Below are 27,339 nucleotides of genomic sequence, written 5' to 3'. Positions count from 1 at the left end.
ATGCAGGGGGCCGAGCTCCGGGATGGCGAGGCGGCGGCGGCGGCCGCTTCGTACCGCGTCCTGAGCCGCCTGCTCGGCTATGGAGAGGCGGCCCCCGAGCCAGGCCCGCCGCCGCCGCCCCCGGGCCATGGCCCCCCGCCGCCACCCTTCCTTGCGCGGCCCGGTACGCGGGGCTCCCGGCCGCCGCAGCTGATGGTGTTCCGCAACGTGGGTCGGCCGCCGGAGGAGGAGGACGCAGAGGCGGCCCCGGAGCCAGGACCCTCGGAACTGCTATGTCCCCGGCACCGCTGTGCCCTGGACCCCAAGGCCCTGCCCCCGGGGTTGGCGCTCGAGCGGACCTGGGGCCCGGCGGCTGGACTAGAGGCGCAGTTGGCAGCTTTGGGGCTCGGGCATCCGGCGGGGCCGGGGATCAAGACGGTTGGTGGTTGCTGCCCGTGCCCCCCGCAGCCGCCCCCTGCGCAGCCCCAGCCGCCTGCTGCCGCCCCGCAGGCCGGGGAGGACCCCACGGAAACGAGCGACGCGTTGCTAGTCCTGGAGGGGTTGGAGTCGGAGGCCGAGAGCCTGGAGACTAACAGCTGCTCGGAAGAGGAGCTCAGCAGCCCGGGCCGCGGAGGAGGAGGTAGCCGGCTTCTGCTGCAGCCCCCAGGCCCTGAATTACCCCCGGTGCCCTTTCCGCTGCAGGACTTGGTCCCTCCAGGGCGCTTGAGTAGAGGGGAGCCGCAGCAGCCGCCTCCCCCGCCCCCTCCTCCTCCTGGGCCCCTCCGGCCACTCGCGGGCCCATCTCTGAAGGGCTCTCTCAAAATCCGCCTCAGCCGCCTCTTTCGCACGAAGAGCTGCACCGGTGGCTCCGGCGGCGTGTGTGGGGCCGGCAAGAGGCCTTCTGGAGAGCTGGCCGCTTCAGCTGCGAGCCTGACAGACGTGGGAGGCTCTGCCGGCCGGGAGCTGGACGCAGGGAGGTGAGACCAGCTGCGGACTGACTTCCCTTTTTTGCTTTATTTCCCTTTTATTTTAACAAGATCCTGACAATTCTTGTGATATGGTCTTCATAAAGAGGCAAAGAATTGGGGCTAAAGGTGGTGACATCGTTCATTAGCGTCAGAGCTAATTATGGGAAACTGCTTTCACTCAGTTCATTCCCCTTGACACTTCTCAGTTGGTGAGCATCTCTAGTTCTGAGGTTATTTGAAACCATGCCCCCATCCCTACCCTGGCCCAGCTTTTAAAGTTTTCCCAAGGTGCCTGTCTACCATTAACTCACTCAAGGAGGTTGCTGGAAATGTTTGTCCTTTGGGACAAAAAGTTGATGTTGCATTTTGACCACTTTGCTTATTACTCTTTCTGTGTACCAGCACCCCACCCCCTTCACACTCATGCATCCAAATGATGTGCCAAGTTGTAGGCCCACAATTAACTGGGCCTCTTAATTCCAAGTTTTCATGTTTTCCTGGTTGGTCTCTTAGATGTACTTGGTATGTCAAGCCTGTGTGCTGACCACTGTCAGTGGGAATAGAAAATAGCTTTGCTCTCAAGCCCCTCCCATGTGAGAATTCTAAGTATAAAGTATAGACATTAATTGGTGTATGAGTTCTAGGCCAGTTGATGAAACTTCCAAACTTAAGAGTTTTTTCCTGCATTTCTGAAGGGTGGACTGCTCTCTAACATTCAGTATATTGGTTTAGAAAGCTGTCAGCTTTTGTGTCAATGAAATGAGACTTGCCTTGTGGTAACTGCCATTGTGGTCTGTGCTGCTAAGTAGATTCTAAGAAAGATTGGAATTGGTTTTGGTGCAGCTCATGTGATGGAATCTTGAGACACACTGGCAGCCACAACCCAAGGCTGAAGAACAGGTAGGGGAATAGATTGAGAACTTTGTGCACCAGAATCACGTGGGGAGCTTTGGGAAAAAAATCAGTATGTCTGAGGGCCCAGTTGAATATTTAAAATGCTCCTCAGTTGATCCTGAAGTATGACCTGGACTGGGAACCGCTCATCCATGGACTTCTCTTTTCAAGGGAACTTGGGTACTCTGAAAGTGTGGGGTCACTTTGACTTTGCTGCCCTTTCTGGACAGCTGTGCCAGGGGCTCATCTTGGGGATCAGACCATACCCAAACTCCCTAAAGAAATCAGTAGGTTGATGCATGTTACCCCTTCAGGTAGACCTATGTTTCTGCATTTGCCTCCCAATGAACTTACGCTCAGGTCCTGAAAAGTGTGTGGCTGCTGAAACAGCTTTTTTAGTAGGTGTAGTAGGCTCTGCATCCGATGCTCCACTTAACCCGTATAGATGAAATTTTCATCATATGGCGGGGGGGGGGCGGCGCAGGATCGAATCTGTGGGTAATGACATAGGATAGATTGCTAATTTTCTTGTGATTTGTCTTGCCTTTGTTCCATATTGACCAGGACTTGGTCTAAGATTCCAGAGACGCTAAAAATGAGGTGTGGCGTGAAATTAGCTGCTCCGTCTAATAGATTAGGAAGAGGAAAAAAGGCATATAACATTATACGGTTTTTTGCCTTTGGAAGCAGAATTTAATGGTCATTGGCTGCTCTGTCACCAACTCTCACGCTAAGCACAATACAGATTTCTGCTGCAGAGCAAATTGGGCTGTAGCTCTGCAAAGCTTAGTTCAGGGCACTGGAGAATTACATTTTTTGGTCCAAGGGCTTTTTCTGATGAATTGGAGAAGAGCTAGGTATTTGTGTATGAATGGTTGGTTGACTGCTGTTAGGAGGCAGCTTGTTGGACAGAGAATGTGAACACCTCGATTCCATTTAGGACTCCAGCATCAGCTGTGGGATGCTGGCCAATTTTGTTTTCTTCATGCTTCTCTTTTTATTCTTCAGTAAATGGGACTGATTCCTGTCTTCTTCCTGTCCTTGTAGGAATGGAGTGAAGACAAGAAAAGTGGAGATGGAATATTTTGTGCTTTTGGAGAAGTAATAAGATTGAACTGATGATTTTTTTATTTTTATTTTTTTATGCTTAGGATTTGGTCCTGTTAGATTTACTTGTTAGCTTTTACACAGCTTACTATGTGCCAGTCTTGCTGGCAGCCTCACAGCTGTGAGAAACTTGGTATGTCTGGCCAGGGTAGTTGTGATTTCTATGGATCTGCACCTCCTAAGTAAGTCCGCTCTGTTGGAAGGAAGAATGAGTTTGGATTTTTAGCTTGTTCTCTTGTGTTGATTGGTAGGACCTGGAAGCTGTGAGAAATCTCAGTCTCTTGCCAGAAGGTATATGCCTTTCTCCTTACCCATGGTTGGAGTCTCTGTAGTTTTTGCTGTATAATTTGGGGCTTTTATAGCAACCTCTGGGCATGATTCTCTTTGGTCTTCTTAAGATCTGCCTTTCCCACAGCTATCACTAGAAAGTACTTCTTATAATCATTTTATAAGGTTATCAGCTTCCATATTTTAACATTAAGCAGAACTTCAGTTCCTTTCAGATGCTTTAGAGTGTGCTAAGTGGACCTACCTGGATGTTCTGAGTCTTAAGTCTAGTATGAATTAGCTTAGAGAACTCTTGAAGCAAAGGTTGAAATGGGCTCACCATCTAATCAGGTTTCTGTTGTGGAGAACTGGGCTAGGTCTTTAACACATATGTTGAATTCACAGAGCTGGGCTTGATGCCTGTGGGCTTCAGTGTAATATAGAATTGCTATTTCAAGGAAAAACCAGTTAAGTTCCCTTTTCTGTTTCACATATGTTGAGCTGATTGTCTTCCCTTATATTTGGTGAGAAATGGCATTCGATCTGACTTTTTTTGAATGATCACATAATACACACTTGGTTGGAAATGGGGACCTTGTTGATTTTTTTAAGGTTTTTTTTTTTTTCCTTTTTCTGAGTTAACAGTTGAGGCTATTACTGTTGATCTTCATAGTTGCAAGGTGGAAAAATGGAGAACAGTTTGCTATCTATTTGTTTGGGCAAAGAGATACAATTTTGGAAATAGAGGCAGGCTGCCTTGGCATCAGTTTGAGACCCTGCTGTTGTGGACAGACTTGGCAGACATGAGCAACCCTTTTCTCTATTTCCTTGGGTCTTCATGTCCAAGGGGGTAGTTTTAAGAAATAGCATGGCATGCTGAGAACAAAATGATTTTATGGTGTGATGAGGAAGTTCTAACTATGTTTGAATTTTGGGTCCATACTCTATTGACCTTTTTAACTATTTTTCACGAAGTGGTTGTGGTTGGCAGCTCTCATTTGGAATGAGCAGCCTGGCTTCAGAAATCTCTATCCATTTGAATCTTGTATCTTTCACTCCTTAATATTTTCTCTGCTAACATCATTCCTAAGGTTTTAGACCTTGGACTACACCTTTTGGCTTTTTCCTGGAAGTTCCCTCCATAGGTTCTTTAGTTGGTTTATGTGGAGTTTTGGATCTGACCTTGCTGCACAGATGTCTGTGTATTGGAACTAAAAATGAACACATGGTTTTTGTGCCTGTAGCACATGAACAGACACTGGCTTATGACGCGTTGGAAATGGCACAGGCTGGCTGACTTGGCACTGTGTGCTTTAGCAGGGGCAGGGGTAACTTGCGGCTGTAAAGCCTGATATTTGGACATTCTTGTTAGTAAGTCACTTTAGAAAAGAACATGTGTAAGTCTTAGGACATCAGTAGAGGAGGTTAATGGACAAGAAAGGGAGGGCATTGCTATTTCATTGTTTATATTTTAAGTTTCACAGAATTGAACAGTGGCCAGTGGTTATATCAGTGTGCTGTGGGCCTTTCTAGTCTAATGCTTTTAACTTTTTTATCGCACAGATCTGTTGCCATACAGTTAGCAATTTGCAGAATGGAAATGGACAGAGGGATTCTTTCTTTGTTACCTGTAGCACAGGCAATGCTTAGCTGATGCAAAGGACTGCTTAGCCTCAAAGAAGACCTTATGCCACCCCTGTCCTGTTCTGCCACCTGAGGCATAGCCCATCAAATCCTACCGCACCCCACCCCCCAAGTCTTTCTGCTACTCAGATGCATGTGGCCCACTGTCAAAGCTACAGTGGCGTAACTTTGCACCCTAATGCTCATCAAGGTGATCTGGAGATGAATAAAGTAACATAGGAATGTGGTATAGAAAGGTTAGTTAAAAATGTTATCTGTATCATTCATGATGCTCTCCAAAAAACACACAACACACAGCACAGCCAGCTTAGAATGGGCTTTTATCATTTTAAATGTTTCATATATACAAAAGGAGGTGTATAAAGTGTGTGCACTATAATAATAAATGCACACCTAGATACTCATCTCTAAGCGTAGCAGATAGAATGTTATCAGTTACCTTTGAAGACCCCTGTGTATTGCTTCCTGATTATATCTCCACAGCTACTGTAACCACCATCCTCAATTTTATGTTAATCATTCCCTTGCTTTGTTTTTTTATAGTCATCTAGATTGGTCTTTTCATGAGTGACTACCATTAGAATGCTCTCAGGATCCTTGAGACAGAAACTGCTTTGGATTTTTAGTTAGACAGCATCTCCCCGAAGAGAGAAGGAAACACTCATTTATTATTAGCCTTTCAGCCTCTTAGACCTTCTACTTCTCCAAGCTTCCAGCTCTGAGGCCCCCTTATTTGCCAGAAAAAAACCATCCCAGGGCTCTTAAATGGCTCTGCCTGGGTTTAGATTCATATGTATTTCTTTTTCCAGATCCTAGAAACTATGATTTTCTTCTTCAAAATGCTGGGGGCGGGGGAGAAGATGAGGTGGAGTGAGAAGGCCTCCGCAAGCTGTGTGCATTTGGGTACTGCCGTTCTTCAGTACTTGGCACTGAAGAGATTCGTCCCCAGCATGGGCAGATGGCAGAGTAATGCAGCTTCCTTTGAAAACAGGCACATTGCCAAGTGGCTGAGGTGTGAACCCTTTGAAAGGCCAGTGCTTTAGGTTTCTACTTGCTGAGTTTAATGTTGTACCCACAGATATCAAATAAAAATCAGTTTGGAAGATCTTCAGTCTTAAAGTTCATGTCCAGTGGAATTAACTATCCATTCCAGCCCTCTGAAATGTTGGAACCAAGCTGCAGACTGTCACGAGCAACTTTTATAAACAGAGGGACCATGTGTGCTTGTGTCTTGTTTTGATGCAGGCATCTCTCCCATGGGTGCCATGGATGGGGCATTTACAGTAGGCACCATCATTAGACTTCTTAAGTCTCATGGAGGAGATTGCAGAGGGAGTGTGAGATAGGTTGGGAGAGGAAATCTAGCATCTTGGCTATTTCTGAATAAAGTCTTTACAGTATGGTTTTGAAATTTTGTTTGAAGTGCGTTCTGAGAATCTTAGATATCTATGTTAAACCATAAATGCGTTAAGATCTTCCAAAATCAAATAATTTTAAATTGGATTTTCTTTGTTTTCCCCCTCCTCCTCCATTGGTGCAGTTGAAGTTTCATTTAGTCCTTTGGGTGAGAGTACTTTTGGAAGGTGAGCCAGCTACAAGACTCAGAGTCAGGCACTCAAATCAGTGGTGGGAGTTCTTTTAAAAGTCTGGTTTGTTGAGGTATGATTTACATACCACCTAAGATTCACCTTTTTTAGGTGTCCAGTTCTATTAATTTTGATAAATACAGTCATCATGGCCTCTACCACAGTCAAGATATAGCATATTTTCATCACCTCCACAAGTCTTTTCCCTAGTCGCCAATTCAGTCATCCTAAGGTGAATTTTTTGAACTTAGCACATTTCTAGCCAAAAAGTCTTTGTCGCCGCAGTCTTCAGATTTCTTTCATTTCTCTCTGAAAAGCCAATTGAAATTGGTACAAAGCAAAGTTACCTTTTGTGCATCTTTTCACAGTAGATCTGGGTTTTCTAGCTGGCGCCCTGGGTAGCATCAAGGAGAAGTCATGGGGAGAGCTACGTGACTGGCATTTCAGAGAGGGGAAGGGGCCGTCTCGTTTGGGTGCCAGGCAGAGCCCCTAATTGAGAAAGCCCCCTTGTTAGTTAATGGTTTTAACCCATGGCTTGGGGACATTTGTGCAGAAATCAGAGGTCTTAGTGGTTAAAGATTACATGTGCATCCTGTAGTGCTGGTCTCAAGTCCAGATATGTTCCCTGGCTCACGTTGGGACCTCCTGCTCATAGGGGAACACCCAGAGGGAAAGCTGTTGCTCTGAGATGGCACCTAGTCAGATCAAGAGCCTTTTTCTTAGTTCCCATATGAAAATCAACTGTGCATCTGACTTCCTTCCTCTAGAAATGGACTTGCTAATTACCACTCAAGGTGTTTTACTCTTTTAATGTGCTGGGTGTGGAGAGATCCAAAGGGATTTCTCATTGCTTTGTAGGCTGGTGAATTCTGTAGCCAGATCTATGTAAGGAATTGTCTTAATTATTTTATTCTCCCCTGAAATTTTAGGCTTTATTACAAAAGTGTTGCTGACAATGACCAGGGTTTGCTTTGTTTTTCAGTGCATATGGAATTGAGTATTGTAATGATTTAAACACACCCCGCCCTCTTGTTCTCTCTCTGTGCTTTCTCACCCCCTAGGAAACCCAGGTTGACAAGAACTCAAAGTGCCTTTTCTCCAGTCTCCTTCAGCCCCCTATTCACAGGTAAGGGTGATCTCTTTCTTTTTCTTCTGACATCTGAAAGTAGGAGTGTTCTGAGACCTGTCAGGAAACACTTACAGATGCATCACAGAGGGAGCTTCAGGCATGCCTGCAGTTATTTTCTTCATTCCCTGCCTGCTGGGTTTGGGGTGAGGCTATTTTTATGGTGCGGAATGTGTTCTTGACTTTGGATGCTTTATAGTTTGAGTAGTGACTGCTTGCTGGTAATTAGTTGGCCCGGCAGTTATGCAGTGCTTAGTTCAGGGTCATCACATATAAATTAAAAGGAGGAATTACAAATTTATAGGCTCGCAGTGCATGAAGGACTCTTGAGAAGTCATACAATTCCTGTCCCTGCTGCCAAGGGAGTTCATGGATTATCTAATAAACATGACCCATGGTTATCTGGTCTATTTTTAAAGACTTTGGGCAAAGGGGATTAAATGAACTCTTGTCTTACCCATTTTAGGGGCTAGCAGTTCTTGCAGCTGTTAAGAGTTCTTCGTTGTATCTAATTTAAGTTTATCTTCTTGCAGCAAGGAACACAGTTGCTAAAGTAGAAAAGCGGTTGAATGTCCTTTGGGCAACTGCCTTCTCTTTAATGGAAACTTTTTCAGAGGGAGCCCTTTTGTAATGTCAGTCAGATGTGAAGCTCCTGCTTGAATGAGCTGTATGAAAAGAAGGTCTTCACATGGCCTCAAGTCTCAGAAACTGAGGACTCATTGGTTGTGGCTGAGAAGGCTTTAAAAAAAAATCCTAATTTCAAACTCTTTTGGTATTGTGTCTCTCAAAAAGATTGGAAGAATTATGATTAGGGAATAGACATTTCCAGAAGATATTAAGTGGGCTAGTGGGACTCCCCCACCCCCTTACTGCATTTACGGCCATGAGCTGTGAAAACAAGAGTTGGTGCCTGTAATAGGCACAGGTGGAGAAGGCGGTCTCTGTGCTTACCCCAAGCCCAGAATTAAAGAATCTTATCCTGTAGTAATATCTCTTTCTAGTTAATAATTGTTTCCTCTCTAATGTAAGGAACACCCACATTTATAGTTTCTGGTTTGGTGTTCTGTTTGATGCAGCCTTAGGTCTTTTGAATTACATATTTTTATTGAGGTGCTACACCTACAATCTGGACCTCTCTGACCCTTCAGGAAGCACACTTGTCTGGGTTTAATGCATTGCTCTGGGCAGCTAGGCTCTCAGTTACTAAGCTATGTGATGAGTCTAGTACATCACATAGAACTTCCAATGATGATTTTTAGAAGAATTTTTCTGCTTATCTTAATAATTAGTGTTCAAGAAATTTATTAAACAAAAACAAAAACCCCCACAAAAACCAAAACTGTGTATTAGATTCTGAAAGCCCAGCTCCTGACCTTTTAGAGACATTGGTCTCTAATAATAAAATCTAGCTGAGGGATTAATTCAGCCTCCTGAATAAAAAAAAAGGCGTTGGAAATAACACCCTCAAATTAGAGAAATCTGGAGTTCTGACCTATTTTTGGCTGTTAACCTTAGTTAATAAAATACCCTTCATCTTCTGGTGACTCATTGGAGAGAGAGTAGATAGGGCTGGGTGGCAAGAAGGAGTGCAGCCTGGCTGGACGTGGCTCAGCGGTTGAGCATCAACCTAGGATCCAGGAGACCACGGTTCAATTCCTGGTCAGGGCACATGCCTGGGTTATGGGCTCAATCCCCAGTCGGGGGCCTGCAGGAGGCAGCCGATCAATGACTCTCTCACCATTGATGTTTCTCTCTCTCTCTCTCCCTCTCCCTTCCTCTGTCTAAAATCAATAAAGATATATTTCCAAAAAAAAGAAGGAATGCATATGGCAGAGAACAGAACTGCATGACATGCCGGGAAGTAAAGAGAAACCACAGGCTACTTCCCCCTCTTCACTCCCCACTGAGAAGCTTCCAGTAAGCCTACCTGACTCTTGGCTGACTGTGAAAGTAGTTAATTATCAGGGTTGTAAATGCACCTTTCAACCTTTGTAGCCTCAGCTATTAGGAATTAGTTGATATCTGAAATGGGTTCTCAGAGTGAATATTCTGAAAACTCTAGACATGGAAAGCCATTTAGGAAGAAGTTGGGACTAACTTTGGAATCTTTATTTGTATTCAATGTACCATGCAGTTCTTACTTTTTTTCTGGCACTTGCTTTCTATGTTCATTTGGGCTGGTAACAAGCTGCCTGCTTGCTCCCTAGGGCAGAAATTGGTATACAAGTCTGTAAAAATAAATGGTGTGGTTTCCATTTGAGTAAAGAAGACCGCTTGGTCAAGGTTATATTGTCAGTGGCAGAACCACAATTAGTTGTCTTTTCCACTGTCGAGGCCATGTTTTTGTTCTAAAGGATCCTTGACCATTAACAGGGCAGAGAAATGGTAGAATTTAAAATTGACTTCCCAGGTGTTTGGGGGGTGATTTCAGCCCTGGGAGTATTAGATTTTGAGCTTTTTAAGAGCCATGGACCTCTAACCTCCCTTGCTTGCCCTTCGCTTTCCTTTGCTCTGGCTTCAGCTTTGGGCATGGTGCTCTATAACATGCTTGCTCCATGAATCCTTCAGGTGAAACAGTGTCGCTTGTGGATGTGGACATCTCACAGCGGGGCCTGACCTCTCCACACCCTCCAACTCCCCCTCCTCCTCCGAGAAGAAGCCTCAGCCTCCTAGGTATAGTCTCCTCTACTCTTTGCCTTCTTGCCCTAGTGGGAGGGGGAGCTCTCCGGACCTGTTGTTCTTTGCCAGGAGCCAAACAAGCTCCTGGGTTTCTAATGATGAACCAATTATTTCCTGTCCCTTTCTCAGCACCCCTACCATCTCCCTAAGCGGTTGAATGGGTCTCTTACCTGCATGCTGTTATAGCATTTACTATCCATATGTTGATTAGATCTGCATTTATCTTGCCCTGAATCTACCTACAGCTAGAGGGCTGCTTTAGAAATATCCTCACTTTCCCTGCTTTCAAGCAGAGGAAACCAGATTAAGATGGTTGTTGCCCTCTGTGCAAAAAGACAGGGTGAAGGTTGGGCCATCTTGCCCCAGAGGGCAGCGTGATGCTCCTTCTCCCTCTCCGCTGCTTCACCTTGCTCAGTCTGTGCTCATATTTCTGAACCTCTTGCTTTTGTTCTCTCTTCTAGATGATATCAGTGGGACGCTGCCTACATCTGTCCTTGTGGCTCCGATGGGGTCTTCCCTGCAGTCTTTCCCCCTACCTCCGCCTCCTCCACCCCATGCCCCAGGTTAGCTTAGCTTAGAGGCAAGATTTGTAAGAGTTGGGAGTACAAAGTGATAAACTTTTGAAGGATGGGAGAAATCTGTTTATGAAAATACAGAACTTATGGGAAAGCTTAAATTTTATCCCCTTGACTAGACCAGAACTCCTTGGAAATGAGGCCAAGAACTAATTTTTCTAACTTGTTTTATTTATGGAGTTGAATCTGATTTTTGTTAGAGATAAAAGACTATTGAATTTTTTCATCTTTTTGCTGCTGAGACTGTTTTTTTAATCCTTGAGTAGACATCACTGAGGAAACTACTGTAATTTCAGGACAGTGAGGAGGTTTAATATGTTGCTGGTTTTCAAAGTTCTGTGGTTTTTTTAAGCTTTTAGTACTGACTGCAGCCTTGTAAATAAGTAGCAAGCATTTAGTAGCCCATACCTGCTTTGCCAGCCTCCGGTACCCAAGGAATAAAATGAATGAAATCGGCATTCTTTTCTGCTTGCCTGGCAAAATCGTTACACTTCCTGGGCAAGTAAGCGAGTCACTATTTCCAAGGCTGCTTTACCGGCACTTCACCTCGAGGTGGGAGAAGTTGGAATCGCTCTAGGCTGGTGAAGGCCCTGAAGTAGTCACCTTAGTCAGGTTAGTGAGCAGCTCCCCCCCTTCCTGGGGTTCAGTGCCCCCACCCATCCTTCACAGCTTACACAAGCCCACACAGCTTTTTGTTCCAGCCCATTCAGCTCTTTCCCACTGCTTTGGCTTTCACCCTTTCCAGCTTAGCTTCTAATGCCTTGCCCCTCTTCAGTTAGCATCTCTGTTTTGGGGGGAGGGTCTACTTGTGGTTGGGAGCATTGAGGATAACCAAGTCACCACTACTCTCTTGCCCTGCAGATGCATTTCCGCGGATTGCTCCCATCCGAGCAGCTGAATCCCTACATAGCCAGCCCCCCCAACACCTCCAGTGTCCTCTCTACCGGCCGGACTCAAGCAGCTTTGCAGCCAGCCTTCGAGAGTTGGAGAAGGTAGGTGGCACCTGAACACTGGAGGCTCACCTCCTCTCCCACTTCCTAATTCTGCATCTGGCTCTCCTTTTATTATTTTTAGAGGAAAAGTTGTTTTCTTGTCTCTACAGTGACAAAACAATATGCTACTATTATCAGTTCCATAAAAGATGTTGTAAAATTGAATCTTGGGGAAATGTTTATGTAGTCTGAGCTGATTTTGGTAGATTTACTCACACGGGTCCCTCTCCTCCTCATAGGGCCTTGGCAATGGCATTGTAGAAATCTTCTGTTACTTTGGAGGACTAGAAGTATAGTGAGCCCAATGTTATTGCTAATGGTTGAGACACTCTTACAGCTTTTCCCTCCTGAAATGTTTTGGAAATGAGGGGTTCTCCTGTGATAAGATATATTGTGCTGAACACTTTAACATTTCAGTTCCGTTAACCACTTGACCGCTTTTTATCTTTGATAGTGTGGTTGGTATTGGGGACCAATGAATTGGGAAGATGCAGAGATGAAGCTGAAAGGGAAGCCAGATGGTTCTTTCCTGGTACGAGACAGCTCTGATCCTCGTTACATCCTGAGCCTCAGTTTTCGATCCCAGGGTATCACCCACCACACTAGAATGGAGCACTACAGAGGTAAGAGGTGCTAGTGTTGGAGGGAACCTTTCTCTGCCTTTGCTATTTGACTTTTCATAGGAAGGAGTCATAGAAGTAGAATTGTGAATAGGAGCAAAGAGCTCACAGATTCAGTTGAATGCTGACATGGCACTGGTTTCAGTCACTAGAAGAAAAATTGGCGGGGTAGGGAAGAGAGCAAGGGCTCCATTTAAAAGTATTCTCAACATCTTGCTTCCTAAATAGGAGGGCCTGAACAAAACTGTTCAACAGAACAAAGCCAATAACTCTCTTGGTAGGAGGAAGAAATAACCTAGACAAATTCTCCCAAACTTTGTTTGTAATTAAACTTAACATCTAGAGATACTTTCTATTAAATCAGATAGACAAAGAGGAGAATTTAATGTTGATCCTGGACTGTTCTGTTCTGAATTTCTTTGCCTGACAGTCACATCAGCTTTTCTGCCAGTCAGCATGGTGATGATAATTCTCTCTTGGTCAGCTTTGCAGTCTCTTAGGAAGTAGTCATCAGAACTCCGAGAGTTTGCAAAATCAATATGCTTTAGACTGTCTGCCTGCCTCCCTCTGTGGTCACGTTGTGTTTAATGTTGCCGTCATGTCTAGAAGATGACTTGTTAAACACCACTGTCTGGATTGACTTTGCAGCAGTGCATTCTGTACTTGACTTGGGCCAGAAACTTGTGATGGTCATTGGTGGTAGGGCTGGATAATACATCATTTGTTGAAATACCTGCATATGCTATAAATTTTAAAAGTGTAGAGAACTTTTGGAAATTTTGGGGACTTGCCCTTCCCATCCCTCACACTCTTCCCACATGTGATCACCTTAAATGAGTTGTATTAGACATTCATCTCAAATAAGAGTCTCTTTCATGCTCTTCTGAGGCACCACCATGTCTTTCTGCTCTCAACCATGTTCTGCTGGATTTATTTGGTTTGCTTCTCTTGTGAGTCAGAAAGTAGCTGTTAAAGAGCGTAGCTTTGTCCATGGTTTCCTCTGCCTCCACCTTTGCCTTAGAGATACATGAAGAGAAAGGAACTTCAGTCCAAAGACCTGAGAATTAGTTAGAAAACTGTGAGGTAGACTGCTGCCCGTTTTCCTGCTGTTCCTAAAAGAAAAAAACCAAACAAACAAATGCAAAACAAAGCATTTCAGAGTGAAGTATTTTTATAAGCCTATTAAAGTAAATGACTAGGCCATGGGAATGATGAATAAATGCTTGACCTCTAGGTTCCTGATAGGTGAGATGCCAGGAATGAGAGAGCTTTTTCAAATGGTTCTCCAGTTACTTTTTGTTCAAAGGGACTTTTCTTCCTTGAATAAATGGAATTTTTAATAGAAGCCTTGAGGGCCTTTCAGTTGCCAGTTTGCAAAGGAGCGTTTGTCTTCCTCTTTTTAAGTGATACTGTAAGAGTAGCTATAGAGACTCAGATCTGCAGTTCTCTTGAGTGATTTAGTATCCCCTTTGTGGATGATTCTTTTAGATTTAGAGCTTTAGTTTTGAGGGGGTTTTATTGTTTTTTGAAGTCATGGGAGTTCAGATTCTCTTTTACTTTTGGGATCCTGAAGTTTGGGGTGGGATCTTTGTAACATGTTGGAGTCTGGAATTTAATTTTATTATTATTATTTTTAATCCTCACTGGAGGATATTTTTTCTATTGGTTTTCAGAGACAGTGGAAAGGAGAGAGAGAGAGAAGCATCGATGTGAGAGAGAGACACATCAATTGGTTGCCTCCTTCACGTGCCCCAATCAGGGTTGGGGATCGAGCCTGCAACCGAGGTACGTGCCCTTGGTCGGAATTGAACCCGGGACCCTTCAGTCCATAGGCTGACTGTCTACTCAGCCAAACTGGCTAGGGTGGGGCCTGGAATTTTAGAAGTTAAAGAAAGGACATAGAGTTTGATTTTTTTGTGCCCAATACATACATGAATGGGTAATACCCACAAAGCCACTCTTCTTGTCTTTCTTCGACTGTCTCATGAATACTTGAAGACTTAGATCTTCTTGAGGGGAATGTCATTTGAACTAGCTTTTGCTATGGCAATCTTTGTTTAAAATTTTTCAATTACAGTTGACATTCAATATTAGTTTCAAATGTACGGCATAATGATTATACATTTATATAACTTATAAAGTGATCCCCAATAAGTCTAGTACCCACCTGACACCATACATAGTATTACTACGTGTATATATATTTTTAATCCTCACCTGAGGACATGCTTAGAGAGAGGAAGGGAGAGGCAGAGAAACGTCAGTTGGCTGCTCTCTGTATGCTCCCCGACCAGGTATCAAACCCACAACCCAGGCATGTGCCCTGACAGGGAATTGAACTGGCAACCCTTCGGTGCACAGGATGACGCTTAACCACTGAGCCACTCTAGATGGGCATATTACAATATTTTTGACTATATTCCCTGTGCTGTACTTTACAGGCCGTGATTATTTATAACTACCAGTTTGTATTTCCTTTTTTTTTTTTTTTTAACCCTCACCTGAGGATATGTTTTTACTGATTTTTTTTTTTTAGAGAGAGAGAGAAACATCAACGTGAGAGAGAAACATTGATCAGTTGCCTCCCATGAGGACCCCAACTGGGGATCAAACCCTCAATCTAGGTATGTATCCTGACCAGAAATCAAATCCTACAACCTTTTGGTGTATGAGATGATGCTCCAACAAACTGAGCCACTCGGCCTGGGCCAATCTGTACTTCTTAATCCCTTCACCTCTTTCATCCAGCCTCCCAGTCCCCCTTCCCTCTGGGAGCCATCAATTTGTTCTCTGTCTATGAGTATGCTTCTATTTTGCATTTCCATTTATTTTGTTGTTTAGATTCCACATATATGTGAAATCATATGGTATTTGTCTTTCTCTGACTTATTTCACTTGGCATAATACCTTCTTGGTCCATCCATGCTGTTGCAAATGGTAAGATTTCATTCCTTTTTATGGCTGAGTAATATTCCATTGTATATATGTACCAGTGTTTCTATCCACTCGTCTATTGATGGGCACTTGGGTTGCTTCCATATCTTAGCTATTATAAATAAAGCTCCACTGAACATAAGGGTGCATATATTCTCCCGGATTAGTGTTTTTGGTTTCTTCGGATATATACCCAGAAGTGGAATCTCTGGGTTATAAGGCAGTTCTATTTTTAATTTTTTTGAGGAACCGCCATACTGTTTATCATAGTGGCTGCACCAATCAGCATTCCTACCAACAGTGCACAAGGGTTGCGTTTTCTCCACATCTTCGTCAACACTTGTTGTTTGTGGATTTATTGATGGTAGCCATTCTGACAGGTGTGAGGTGATACCTCATTGTGGTTTAATTTGCATTTCTCTGATGATTAGTGACATTGAGCAACTTTTCATATGTCTGTTGGCCATCTGTATGTCCTCTTTGGAGAAGTGTCTATTCAGGTCTTCTGCCCACTTTTTAATTGGATTGTTTGAGGTTTTTTGGTGTTGAGGTGTATGAGTTCTTTATAAATTTTGGATATGAATCCATTATCGGATGTATCATTGGTGGATATCTTCTCCCAGTCAGTAAGTTGTCTTTTTGTGTTGTTGGTTTCCTTTGCTGTGCAAAAACTTTTTCGCCGATTTGTTTATTTTTTCTTTTGTTTTCCTTGCCTGAGGAGATAAATCAGAAAAAAATATTGCTAAGAGAAATTTGACAAAGTATTTTTATATCTTTGTTTGTGACTTGAATTTATTATTTACTTTAACAAAAGGCTTGTAAGACCTAATTTATGTCTTATTAAAGGCATTATCTTTCTTGTCATTAATTCTAGAACAAGCAGGAACAGGTGGCTTCAAGGACCTTTGTCTGACTCAGCTTGCCCACAAAACCTTGCCCTCCAAAAAGTGAGAATCATAAAAATGTGCAAACCAGTCTCCCAGATCTTTTAAAAATGTTTAACATTTTTACCTCTTCTTAATTTTCCATGGCAGGAACATTTAGCCTGTGGTGTCATCCCAAGTTTGAGGATCGCTGTCAGTCAGTGGTGGAGTTCATTAAGAGAGCCATCATGCATTCCAAGAATGGAAAATTTCTCTATTTCTTGAGATCCAGGGTTCCAGGTAAGGCTGTAGTTATTATAAAATTATTTAGCTTACTTGGGTATGGTCCAGTATAGTACCAAAATGCACCCTCCCTCCAAAAAAAGGCCACACTTGCTTAAAGCTTTTTATCCTGGCTCTTATAGGAAATACTCATTCTAGAGTCCAGTGGTTAATCCCCTCCCCTTGTACATTAAGAGAAGGAATTGTCTTCTCTGACCACATGAATGAGAAAAATTGATCCTTCCTCTGGATATCCAGGCATCATGTGAATATTTTACTCTCAGAGATGTCTCCTTGTCCCTGATCCAGGCATCTTATACTTACCTGTGAAACAGAGATGAGAACTTTCAGGTCATTTCCACTGGAACAGGGAAGGTAAAAGAGTTCACTACAAAGGCAATGGTGAGCGTCAAGGAGGCTGAATTCTGTGGCATTCCGCTCTAGATTTTGTCCATGTCATACTAAAATTTCTGTTAAAGATTAGATAGTTTTTGTTGTGTCTTGTATCCCTACCAGTGTTGAATACAAAAACTTCTCTCCACCTGGGAGCACTAGGCAGTTCCCACCTTTGCTGGTGTGATTATATGGTCTTCCTGCCCACTAAGTAGGGAGGTATCTGTGTAATAGCTGTTGGAGAGGGAGAAGGGTTTGGAGGAATCTGCTTTAAACTATTGGGAAAAGTAAAATGACAGACAAATTAATCGAGGCATTTGTAAGATAAAAACAACTTAAAATGAGAATGTCATGCTTTTCCATTGAATCAAATTAAGATTTTTAAACAAACAGTGCCAAGAAATTGCTCTGAAATGAAGTTTCATGGGAGCCTCGGGCAGAACATCAGTAACAGGTCTGAGCTAGGTTACAGGAATGTGTTTTATAATCTTGGTGATTTAAATAAGGCATGACAGGATTTGAACTGTATTAATTCTCACTTCATTTAGTATTTGCCTCAGTGCTGTCAGCACAGTTGGGTCTAAGGCAGTTGACTTGATTAAAGGGAAAAGTTAGAATTCCTTTCTTGTAGGAATTGACTTTGCTTAGCAATTTTTAAAGTTTGTATTTTTGGGGAGTTTTTATTTAATAAACATTTATTTTGTATCTCAGTATCAAAAATAAGCCACAATTCTGCCTTTAGAAAGCTTGTAGCCTCAAAGTGGGACTAGGTGGAAAGGTAAAGGTAATAGCACATGTTAAGTTCAATACGAGGCATAGCAGTGATCAACAAGGGCAGGCTAGTAAACTCTGTGGGTGAGCCAGGGAACCCTCTCAAAGGATTCTGGAGTCTGGAGCATGTATCTACTTGTAGAGTATTGAGAGACTTCATGGAAACTTGGACTCCTTTAGCTCATTTTATTCCACAATGTGCCCTGTCTGCAGAAATTTTAACTAAGGTTCTTAACATTGTTAATGGCTAGAGAGTATAATAATTGCTACTATTTATTGAGTGCCTTTTATGTGCCAGGTACTTTGTCAGGTTTTTTATTTATCTCTCTCTAAAGTTCTTTAGCTAATAGATTGTTATTTATAGATAAGACTTTTCATATTGTCAGTGAGTAAACTGAGGTTGAGGCTCAAAAGTGAAGTTACTCTACAGGTCACTTAGCTGTAGAGAGAGCCAGAATTTAAAGTTAGCGTGTCCTCAGTTAGGAGAATCTTCATCTGTGAAGGGCATGAAGATAAAATACCTTTTGTTTTTTAATCATACTTGGAATTAACTCGAAGGAAATGAGTCACTTCGTCTTTTGTAACCATCCTTGAGCTTATACTTGTTCAGTGACATGTCTTTGCTATATCCAGAATTTCTCCATTTAGCACTATTTACTATTTTTTAAAATTGATTTTAGAGAGAGAGAAACATCAATTTGTTGTTTCACTTATTGATGCATTCATTGGTTGCTTCTTGTGTATGCCCTAACGGAGGATGGAACCCGCAACCTTGGCATATTGGAACGATGTTCTAACCAACTGAGCTACCCCCATTGACATTTTGGGCGGGATAATTCTGGTCTCCAGGGAACAGTTTGGTGTCGCAGAAAGACCTACATGTTCAGGTATTAGACCTGAAAGAGATTTGTCATCCCTAACTTGGTACTTTTGGGGGGAAGAGAAAATATTGAAATAGCTGGTAGCTGGATTTGTGCCCAGGACCCCTGGCATGAGGACCAGAGGAAAGTTCCTGATGATCCCTGTTCACCTCACCCTTTCCCTTTCAGCTACACTGGTGTCTTGTCTTGGCTTCATTTCCATTTTCACCTCTTCTGTTAACAAGCTCTGGATGTGAGAGCTCCAATCTTTTGCTAAGTTTGGGGGCAAATGGTAAACTGTCAGGTCGACACCAGGGAATGTCTGAGAATTAACAGGTTTCAAATTTCTATTTGTGAACCTAAGGCTAAAAGTAACACAATAAAATAGGCAAGTATATATAGTCATTAAAATTTAAGTAGGTAAACAATCAGATAATTGTATGCTGCACATTATCCTGATCTCTTTAGACACAAGTCCTGCATCTTTGGGAATAAATAATTAGATACATAAGTTACTTTTATCTCTGAAACATCATGTTGAATTTAGCAATATTACAACGAACCCCCAAAAGCTTTCTGTTTGCCATAGATTAATTTACTAAAGAATATTTTAAAAACATATGAGAGAGAGTAAATTCAAAGAGGCATTTAAACCCCAAATCATTTTTAAAACCACTTGAGTTTAAATATATTTAAGAGAGAAATCCATGTTTGAATTCTTTTTCTTTTTTTAATGGTGTACGAGTAGTAGAGGGCCTACCACGTGGGTGGAGTGGGGCTGCAGTGCTTCAAATATGAACCGTAGGCTTGAAGGGTAGGAGTGAGAAGGAGAGGACTAGGAGACTGGTCATATCATAAATCAGGGTGCTGACTGTCCTGGAGAACAGCCCTGAGAGCTTCCCTGGGCTAAATCCCTCCTTGGGCAGCAATTGTTTAAGGCAGGACAGCTTTGTGAGCAAGTTCTCTAAGCCAGATAGGCCTCAGTTTCTTCATATGTGAAATGTCTTAAAGTATAGTTTTAAAGACTAAATGAATTAAACGTTTTTAAGATAAACTTACCTGTTTAGTAACAATATAATAGGTATTTTGATTAAAAAAAAATTTTTTAAAGAAAGTCAGTTGTCAATGACCATGAAAAGGCTTTGGAAGGCAATCTGCAAACTGTAATTTTTTATTCTTGTGCCTTGAAACAAAATTTTTAAACAATTTGAAATTAAACTCCAAAAATAGAAGATATTTTATTTTCCAACATATTGTGTCTACGGAATTTCTTTTGCTAGGATAATGGCTGAGAACGACTTTCAAAGATTTTGCAACTCAGATTATTTCTGAGAGCAGTTTGCTTATTTACTTTCCATAGCTCCTTTGTTTATTGAAACCAGGATATCTTTGTTCCTTTGAACCTGTTTCAGTGTCCCTGCTGTTCTGGGTGTCTCCATTTTGTGGCACTGACCCTTAGGGGTTGGAATTTCCAACACAGAGCCTGCTGATATTGGTGAAACGTAAGGGTGTGGGCCTCGCATTGGGCCTGGCTGCCATCAGTCATTAGGCACTTTTCACTGAATAGTACTAATTCCAGCTTGCCCAAGCTACTGTAGTTTTTTTTCTTTTAATAGCATCATCTTTTTTTTCTGTTCCTGTACCCAGCCTAAAATTTCAGAAGCAAGAAGGGTGGTTGGGGGGTAGGAAATAAGAGGTAGCTAACCCTGATTGTCCTGACTTAAAGTAAGTGACAGGAGTCGTAGGCCTGTAAACTTTGATCCCACCTGTTGCCTTCTGCTTACCAGCCTCTCAGTTGGAATTTGGTGGGAACCCCTCTGAACAGCCTTTCTGAGTCCTTACCTTCAGCATACTGCTAGATGTGCTGAACAAGTATCCCCATTCCTAGCAGGGATGCCTTTGATTCTTACCCTTCCCTGAGAGCCGCAGGCCTGGGAGTGGCCACTTGGCTCCCAGCACAGTCTCTAGCTTGGCATTTTTCATTGGGCTGTTCTGAAGAGCAAGATTCTCAGCTGTTAAGAGTGATGCTAGGAGGCCCTTGGCTAGGAAGAATAGATTCTCTTGAGTGAAATATGGCAGTGGTGCTTCTGCAAATGGAAATCGGCAGTCCTTTGTGGAAGGAGGCTTTTGCACAGAACACATAGATGAACTATAAAGAAGAAGCCCATTTCCTTTCCCCGGACTCTCTTCATAAGGGCAATCATAGTTAGCTGCAATGTTCCCTCTGAATATTTCTCTTGGTTTTCATTCTTGAAGGACTGCCACCAACTCCAGTCCAGCTGCTCTATCCAGTGTCCCGGTTCAGCAATGTCAAATCCCTCCAGCACCTTTGCAGATTCCGAATCCGACAGCTCGTCCGGATAGATCACATCCCGGATCTCCCACTGCCTAAGTACGATGCGGTCTTTAGGGTTGGGGCAGGAAGGAGGGTTACTTACAAATGTTAGTGAGGCCTGCAAGCCAGTTGCACAGACAGAGCCTGGCAGTGTTCACAGGCATCCTCCTCTCACTCCTCTGTGTCCTGGTACCTATCCCTAGAACTGTCACATTGCAGCCAGAAGGGAGGAAGGTGTGTGTATGTCAGCCTCCCTTCTGCAGTCTCTATGAAGGGTGGAGGGAAGGAGACAGAACTATAATAAGTGAGAAAATGGGAATTTTGTTAGGGTAGCAGAGTCTTTGGTATAGTCTCAACCATATAGGAATTGGAAAGAAGGAAGAGTTGAACAAAGGTGGTCTTTCTTTCATAATCTACATAAATGACACCTTGTGTGTATCCCTCTTGTGTGTGTTTTTTACAGACCCCTGATCTCTTATATCCGAAAGTTCTACTACTATGATCCTCAGGAAGAGGTGTACCTGTCTTTAAAGGAAGCGCAGCTCATTTCCAAACAGAAGCAAGAGGTGGAACCATCCACGTAGCGAGGGGCCCTGCTGGTCACCACCGAGGGTATGAGCTCTCTGCCTCTCTGTCCAGTTATGTCTTCCTGGGCAGTTGTTATCATGCACGGACCTTGTGCCTCCACCCCTGCCATCCCATTCATGTACCCCTGATCCAAGCATCCACCCATAGAGTTACCACGTCTGATAATGGAGTCCCCAAGGGGCCTAGGGGGCACCCCAATTAGAGAAGAGCAGATAGACAAGGTAGGCTTAGAGAATATTTTTGCCAAGCAACATGCAGGCTAACCACTGACTATGAGGAAGGAGGGGGACACACACGTGGAGCTAAGTGTGCAGCCTTCTCTCATACTTCGACTGAGCTCTCTGACATTGCACAAATGACACACAAAGCCGGAACCCAAAGTGGAAGGAAACTTCATCAAAGGAGACACAAACATGCCTTTAGTTGCAGTCGGCATGCACTTCAGTGAGAGCTCCACTGTGTGCCATGGCTCAGATTGCGGGGTTGAGGAAAACCAGCTCACTCCTCCCTTTAGAGTTCCATTTGGGTCATTGACAAGGGAACCATTCAGTAGAATAAGTGAATTCACTAAGGAATTCGTTTATCTAAGCGGCTTCTCCCATTACTACACCGAGTTCTATTCATTTAGTCTCCCATAAAATATTGTGGAATAGTGGTTTGTGTGGATGGGGTCTAACTAGTCTTTTACATTTCGTCAATGTGTGCATTGAAAGGTGAGTAGGGAACAAATTCCCGCAGAGTAGTGATTTTGGTAGTGCGGGTTTACATGCAAGATCTCAGATTCTAGTGATTGGGTGCGTGACACCCGCCCCCACCTTTCCTTAGTGTGCTTTCCTCGTTAAGCACTGAATACTTCTCTTCTAACCTCTGTTCCCCAGTCCCGATCCCCACACCAAACAAAGGGGGAGAATCTACAAGAGCAACCACCTTGGAGTGAAGAGGGCTTTAATCTCTGCTCTCTCCGTAATGGGAGAGTGACAGTTGGTGTGTGTGTCCCATGGGTTTTCTTGAGCATTGCTAAGGTGAACCCAGCTCTGTGTCTCCCCTTGATTCTGGAAGTCTTCGATCCTGTGTTACTGGGAGAAAGTATAGGAGGGGAGCCAGGCTAATAAAGATTAACAAAGGGAGAAGGAATGAAGAGGAGAGATCAGCAGAAAACTCTGGGAGGCTGCAGAATTTTAACTTAAAGGATCCTGGATTGGATGTACAGTATCTTAGCCTGTCTTCAATTATATGTAAATTGTATGCCCTTGCAGGTGTCTCATAAAACATCTAAACGCCTGAATGTGTAGTAGCATTTCTCTGCTTGGTGGCTTTGTGGTTGAGATTAGGGTGGGAAGGAAAAAGGGAACTCAGGAGGCCCACCTACCAGACCACACCCTGAGGAGTAATTAGGACCCTTCTGTCAGAGCACTGCTCTGTGGCTGCTGTGCCCTCAGAAGCACGCATGTGAACAGGAGCACGTTCAGAGGACGACTCGGGATGGTGGAGGGTTCCAGACTTCATCATATGGGGAATAAGTGGTTAACATGAGCGGAGAAGACTTAGGGTGAGAGGGACTTGATAGCTGAAAGAAGTATTTGATGGCTTTTTCTAAGGAAGAATATTAAGCGTATTTTGTGTGGTTCCAACGGGTGGGACAAGTTCCACAATGGATGTTAGAAGGAATTAGATTCCAGTCCAACTTTAGAATAACCTTTTTAACAAAGGCCCAACAATGGAATGGGTTTTCCACAGGAATTAGTGAATTGTCCACTTTTTAATTCATTCAGCAGATGTCCATATATAAAGCAGCCAGTGTGAATTGGGAATGGAGTGCTGAGCATGATAGTCAAAGGTCCTGTCCTCACTGAGCTGCAACTCTGATGGGGAGAGACAGACAGCAAAGCTGTGAGTAAAGAAATAGGCTCATTTCAGCTGCCTGTACATGTTATGACGAAAGTAAAACTAAGTGAAGTTTGTGATTAAGTGCTGGGACACTACTCAAGTTTGGATGATTCTGGTGAGGAGGTGATATTTCAGCTGACTGAATATCAAGGCGTCAGCCATGAAAGGGTCTGGAAGCAGAGCATTCTGGGCAAAGGGTCCTGTAAGTGTAAAGGCCCTGAAATGGGAAGGAGCATGATATGATCAGGTACAGGCCAGAGGTAGCCATTTGTCACGAGCGGGGGTCAGTCATGTGTTGGCAAAGGATTGAACTGAACTCCCAGGGTCTCTTTTTACTGTGACACTGGCCATGTTTTCTGGGTCAAAGAATTAGCATCATGCTGTACTCACTTCTGATTTAGAGGCTAAAACTCCTTGAAAAAAGGGAAGTAACACTTCTCAAGGGAAAGGTCTTTAACGGGTAAAATTGGGTCCTTATGACTTCTTGTTGGGCTGATTTTAATTTGGGATTTCTGAGTAGACTACTTGGTCTATTACCTAGGGAATTTCATGCCAGGATGTTTGGAGTCTTACAGCTTAAATCAGCTTTGTGATTATATGTCCACCCTCTTCAATAGCCGGAAGCTACAGAGACCTACAGCTGTTTCTAGCCAGGTTCTCAACGGGCTCAGCTCCTTTTATATTTATTTTATATTTATTTATTTATTTTTTAATCCTCACCCAAGGATAGCTTTTCCAGAGTGCGGAACAGAGAGGGAGAGAAACATCATGTGAGAGAGATAACAATTGGTTGCTTCCCATACACACCTGGACTGGGGCTGGGGATGAGCCTACAACCGAGGTATGTGCCCTTGGCCAGAATCAAACCCGGGACCCTTCAGTCCATGGGCTGATGCTCTAACCACTGAGCCAAATTGGCTAGGGCTCAGCTCCTTTTTGAATCCCTAGAGCAGGTGGGCTTCGGGAGAAGTTGGGGAGGGAATAGGTGGAAAATTAAGGGGTAAGGGAAATGGAAAGGGAAGTTAGGCAACGTGGTCAGATATACTTACTTTAGAAAGTTTTTTGGCATCCAGGTTGTAGGCTGCTCAGGCCTCCTGACAAAGGCTGTTGCTCCATCTCCAGCCAGCTACAGTGTTTGTGGAAGTGTTTGGCCAGCCAGACTCCATTCTCCTTTTGAGCTGTACTCCAGAGGCTGGGCTATTCCGTCACTCTATTTTGGTTCCACTCTGCTGAACCAACTCTAACTTTAATTTTTCCATTTCCCCCCTAGGCATTTGGTTGCCAAGCTCCAGTTTTGAAGAACCAAATGAAGGTATTATGAAAAGAGGAGCGGGGAAAAGCAAGAGGAACTAGGAAGGGTTGGGGTCCTCTGTGCAAAGACTTTGATTCCCCTCGCCACCCTGGGGCTTGGAAGAAGCACACAGCCATGCTGTTTGCGTGGGGAGCCACCTTTCCCATGCCGCCCCTCTGGTGTCCTGGAACTGGATGAGCTCCTAGAAAACTGGAAGAAGTCTCAACACTGTTTCTTTTTCACACGTTTTGTTTTGGATATTTACATTTCTTGGTGTGGAAAACTCACTTTAAAGGCAGCTGGGGTTTGTGCCCATTGGGTTGGAAGTGGTGCGAAGGGTGAGCAGGTCCAAAGGAGGGGTGGGGAGGGGATTGCCAGTGCCGGTCAAGCAGCTGGTGCCAAAGGCAGAGTGTGAGTCTTCACCATTGACCTTGAAGAAGGGAAGAGAAGGAGTCAGAGGGCAAATCAAGTTAGGTGTTTTTGAGGGAGCTTCTCTTTAAGCATGGGTAGCTTCAGTAGGAGCAGGAAAGAAAGGAGGTGAGTGGTCTCAGACAGAAGATTACTGGACAAAAACTGGCAGATGGCCTCTGCTGGGGGAAGCAGTGACTCCTCGCATCCTTTCCTTCTAAATTTAGGAACCTGATTTCAAAATCACCTCTCATAGAAGCTAGATTCATTTTGTTTAATTTTTAAGCTCTGTGACCTCAAGTTAACCCTCTTCTTTCTCCACCCTCAACCTGTTCCCCAAGATAACTGTACATTTCACTCTGGTCATGGTAACGTCATTCCTCTTGCTTCCGCCAGCTGTCAAGGCAATAGTTTTTTCATCTCCTGAGCAGTGGAGCTCCAGTCATGGGGCTGCTAAGGTTAATGGAGCATGCCTCCAGATTCTTAATGGCAAACTGTACCGAGACTTAGGAGTCAGTGTCACTCCATTTGCCTGTCAGCTAGTGAGAGGGAATGTGGAGGAAGGTGTGAAACAAAGCTATCATGGTTGTGCCCTTCCTATTGAAAGCTCTCCAGTGTCAGCCTTAAGGGAATGTCCTTCGATCCGAGAGGAGGAGAGCACTGCATTTCATGGTTTTAGGTTTATCACTGTCCCACTTCTGGAATGGGAGCTAGCAAGGGCTTCTTAATTTTCCTGTGTTCTCTCTGGCAACCCAAACATTTTCCTGAGTCAGATCCTGTTTGCCCTCCTTTCACTGGAATTCTGTCAGATGCTGATTTCAGAGTTGCCTGTCGTCCAGGTGGAAGTGAGGAGAGGAGGGAGAAAAACTCCAGTGCTTTTCAATGGTCTTTAATTTTTTCTGAAGCAGGCCATTGTCAGATCTTATAAGATTATGCATTTGCTTTTCTGTAGAGCTACTCTGGGGAAAAGTTTGCTATTAAGATGTGAAAATTGAACTGTTTGGTCTTTATTACTCATTTGCAGTAGTGTTCCATTAGACTGCGTCTTTTGCTTCCCCTATGCTCCATCTCATAAGGTAGATAATACTATCAAGTTTGTGGTTTCCTGATGGCTTGAGGTAAGGCCCTGGTGTCTGGTTAATTTTTAGGACTGCCTCATCTGGAAGCATTGGCCTCTGCCTTACGACCTGCGTGGAATGACCAGCTTCCTCCTTGTGGCTGAGTAGGGAGGAAACTTGAATTGTTCCTTGCTTGTAAGAGGTGGCCCATAAATTAAGCTGTGTAACAGAAACACAGCCCACCTCTCATTTTTCAGGAGGTACCTCTTCTGTCTGTGGCTTCCATGGTATTATTTACCATGTTAAGATTGTGATCTCAGAAATTGGCTTAACCTGTGAGTCTTGCCTCTTGAGGGTACAGATTAACTTGCAATCTTGCAGAAAGGGCCACCCTCACCCCCAACCCACCCCCACCACTGTAGAGCCTGAGGTCTAGAATCCATTGGGATCCTTGAGTAGCTGATGTGCAGCTACCTGGGATTTTTTTTACACCCATTTTCACTACCCATAATTTTAAAACGATTTTTTAGTGTGTGTTTGCCTGGCTCTGGGCTAGATACTGTGGAAAACACAAGAAGCAGAAGACATAGTATCTGCCTTCAGGACCTTTTAGGTGACAGCCACACATGAAGCAATTGGAGAATGACTCAGCGTAGCACGTAGCAGAGAATCAAGGGCTGTGTTTAAAGAAATTTAGAGTGGGTAAGATCAGGGTAGACCAGATGGTGTAGGAAAGCTCTGAGGCAGTGAGGCTTTGGATCGTGGGCGAGGGCAGGACAATGAGTTGAGAAACACATGAACCAAAAGCATGAAAGCAGAAATCTGTGTGGTGTAACTGAACAGTGCACAGCCCCAAGTTAGAGCAGAAGCCCTTAAGAATCCATTTTCAGTGCAGTGTGGTCTAGACTGAAATTTCCCAGTCATGGGCAAGTCTGAGGGTTTATGATAAAGTGGAGTCCATAGCCAGAAGCCAGCTGGGTTCCGGCCCATGGCCAAGGACTTCACTGCTGTCAGTGCAGCCTGGGTGAGGGAGGCAGAGCCCTAGAGCCCCCCTGGCACCAGGGTTTCCACTGGATAATTCCTGTGCTCAGGTACAAATCCTAACCTGCTGAGATGGCCCAGCCTCACCCCTGCCCTTTCTCCTGGGACGGGTGGCGTTTGCCTATGTCCAGGATCTGTCTGTGCTTCAGTCGTAGCCAGGCTGCAGCCTAGTCCTTGCTTCAAGTGGGCTG

The 27,339-nt window shown here is 43.9% G+C and overlaps 1 protein-coding gene across 3 annotated transcripts; it reads left to right on the top strand.

Moving 5' to 3' along the window:
• SOCS7 (suppressor of cytokine signaling 7) lies at window positions 1-27,038 on the top strand. Of its 3 annotated transcripts, XM_087826157.1 has the most exons (10): window positions 1-956; window positions 7,507-7,571; window positions 10,140-10,244; window positions 10,712-10,813; window positions 11,687-11,817; window positions 12,272-12,440; window positions 16,406-16,534; window positions 20,797-20,932; window positions 21,339-21,487; window positions 24,621-27,038. In XM_087826157.1, exons 1-9 carry the CDS (start codon window positions 1-3, stop codon window positions 21,457-21,459), a joined length of 1,914 nt encoding a protein of 637 aa, XP_087682283.1. In that variant the 3' UTR covers window positions 21,460-21,487; window positions 24,621-27,038. The 3 variants fall into 3 exon arrangements, with proteins under 3 accessions (XP_087682283.1, XP_087682281.1, XP_087682282.1); XM_087826155.1 differs by lacking the exon at window positions 10,712-10,813; XM_087826156.1 differs by lacking the exons at window positions 10,712-10,813; window positions 16,406-16,534; window positions 20,797-20,932; window positions 21,339-21,487; window positions 24,621-27,038 and adding an exon at window positions 16,246-16,379.
• Window positions 27,039-27,339: the final 301 nt, after the last annotated feature.

Source organism: Miniopterus natalensis, chromosome 17 (assembly GCF_054644295.1).
Source record: "Miniopterus natalensis isolate mMinNat1 chromosome 17, mMinNat1.hap1, whole genome shotgun sequence".
Classification (NCBI taxonomy): Eukaryota; Metazoa; Chordata; class Mammalia; order Chiroptera; family Miniopteridae; genus Miniopterus; species Miniopterus natalensis.
The sequence above is the reverse complement of the archived record's forward strand: the minus strand, read 5'-3'. Positions and strand labels throughout refer to the sequence as shown.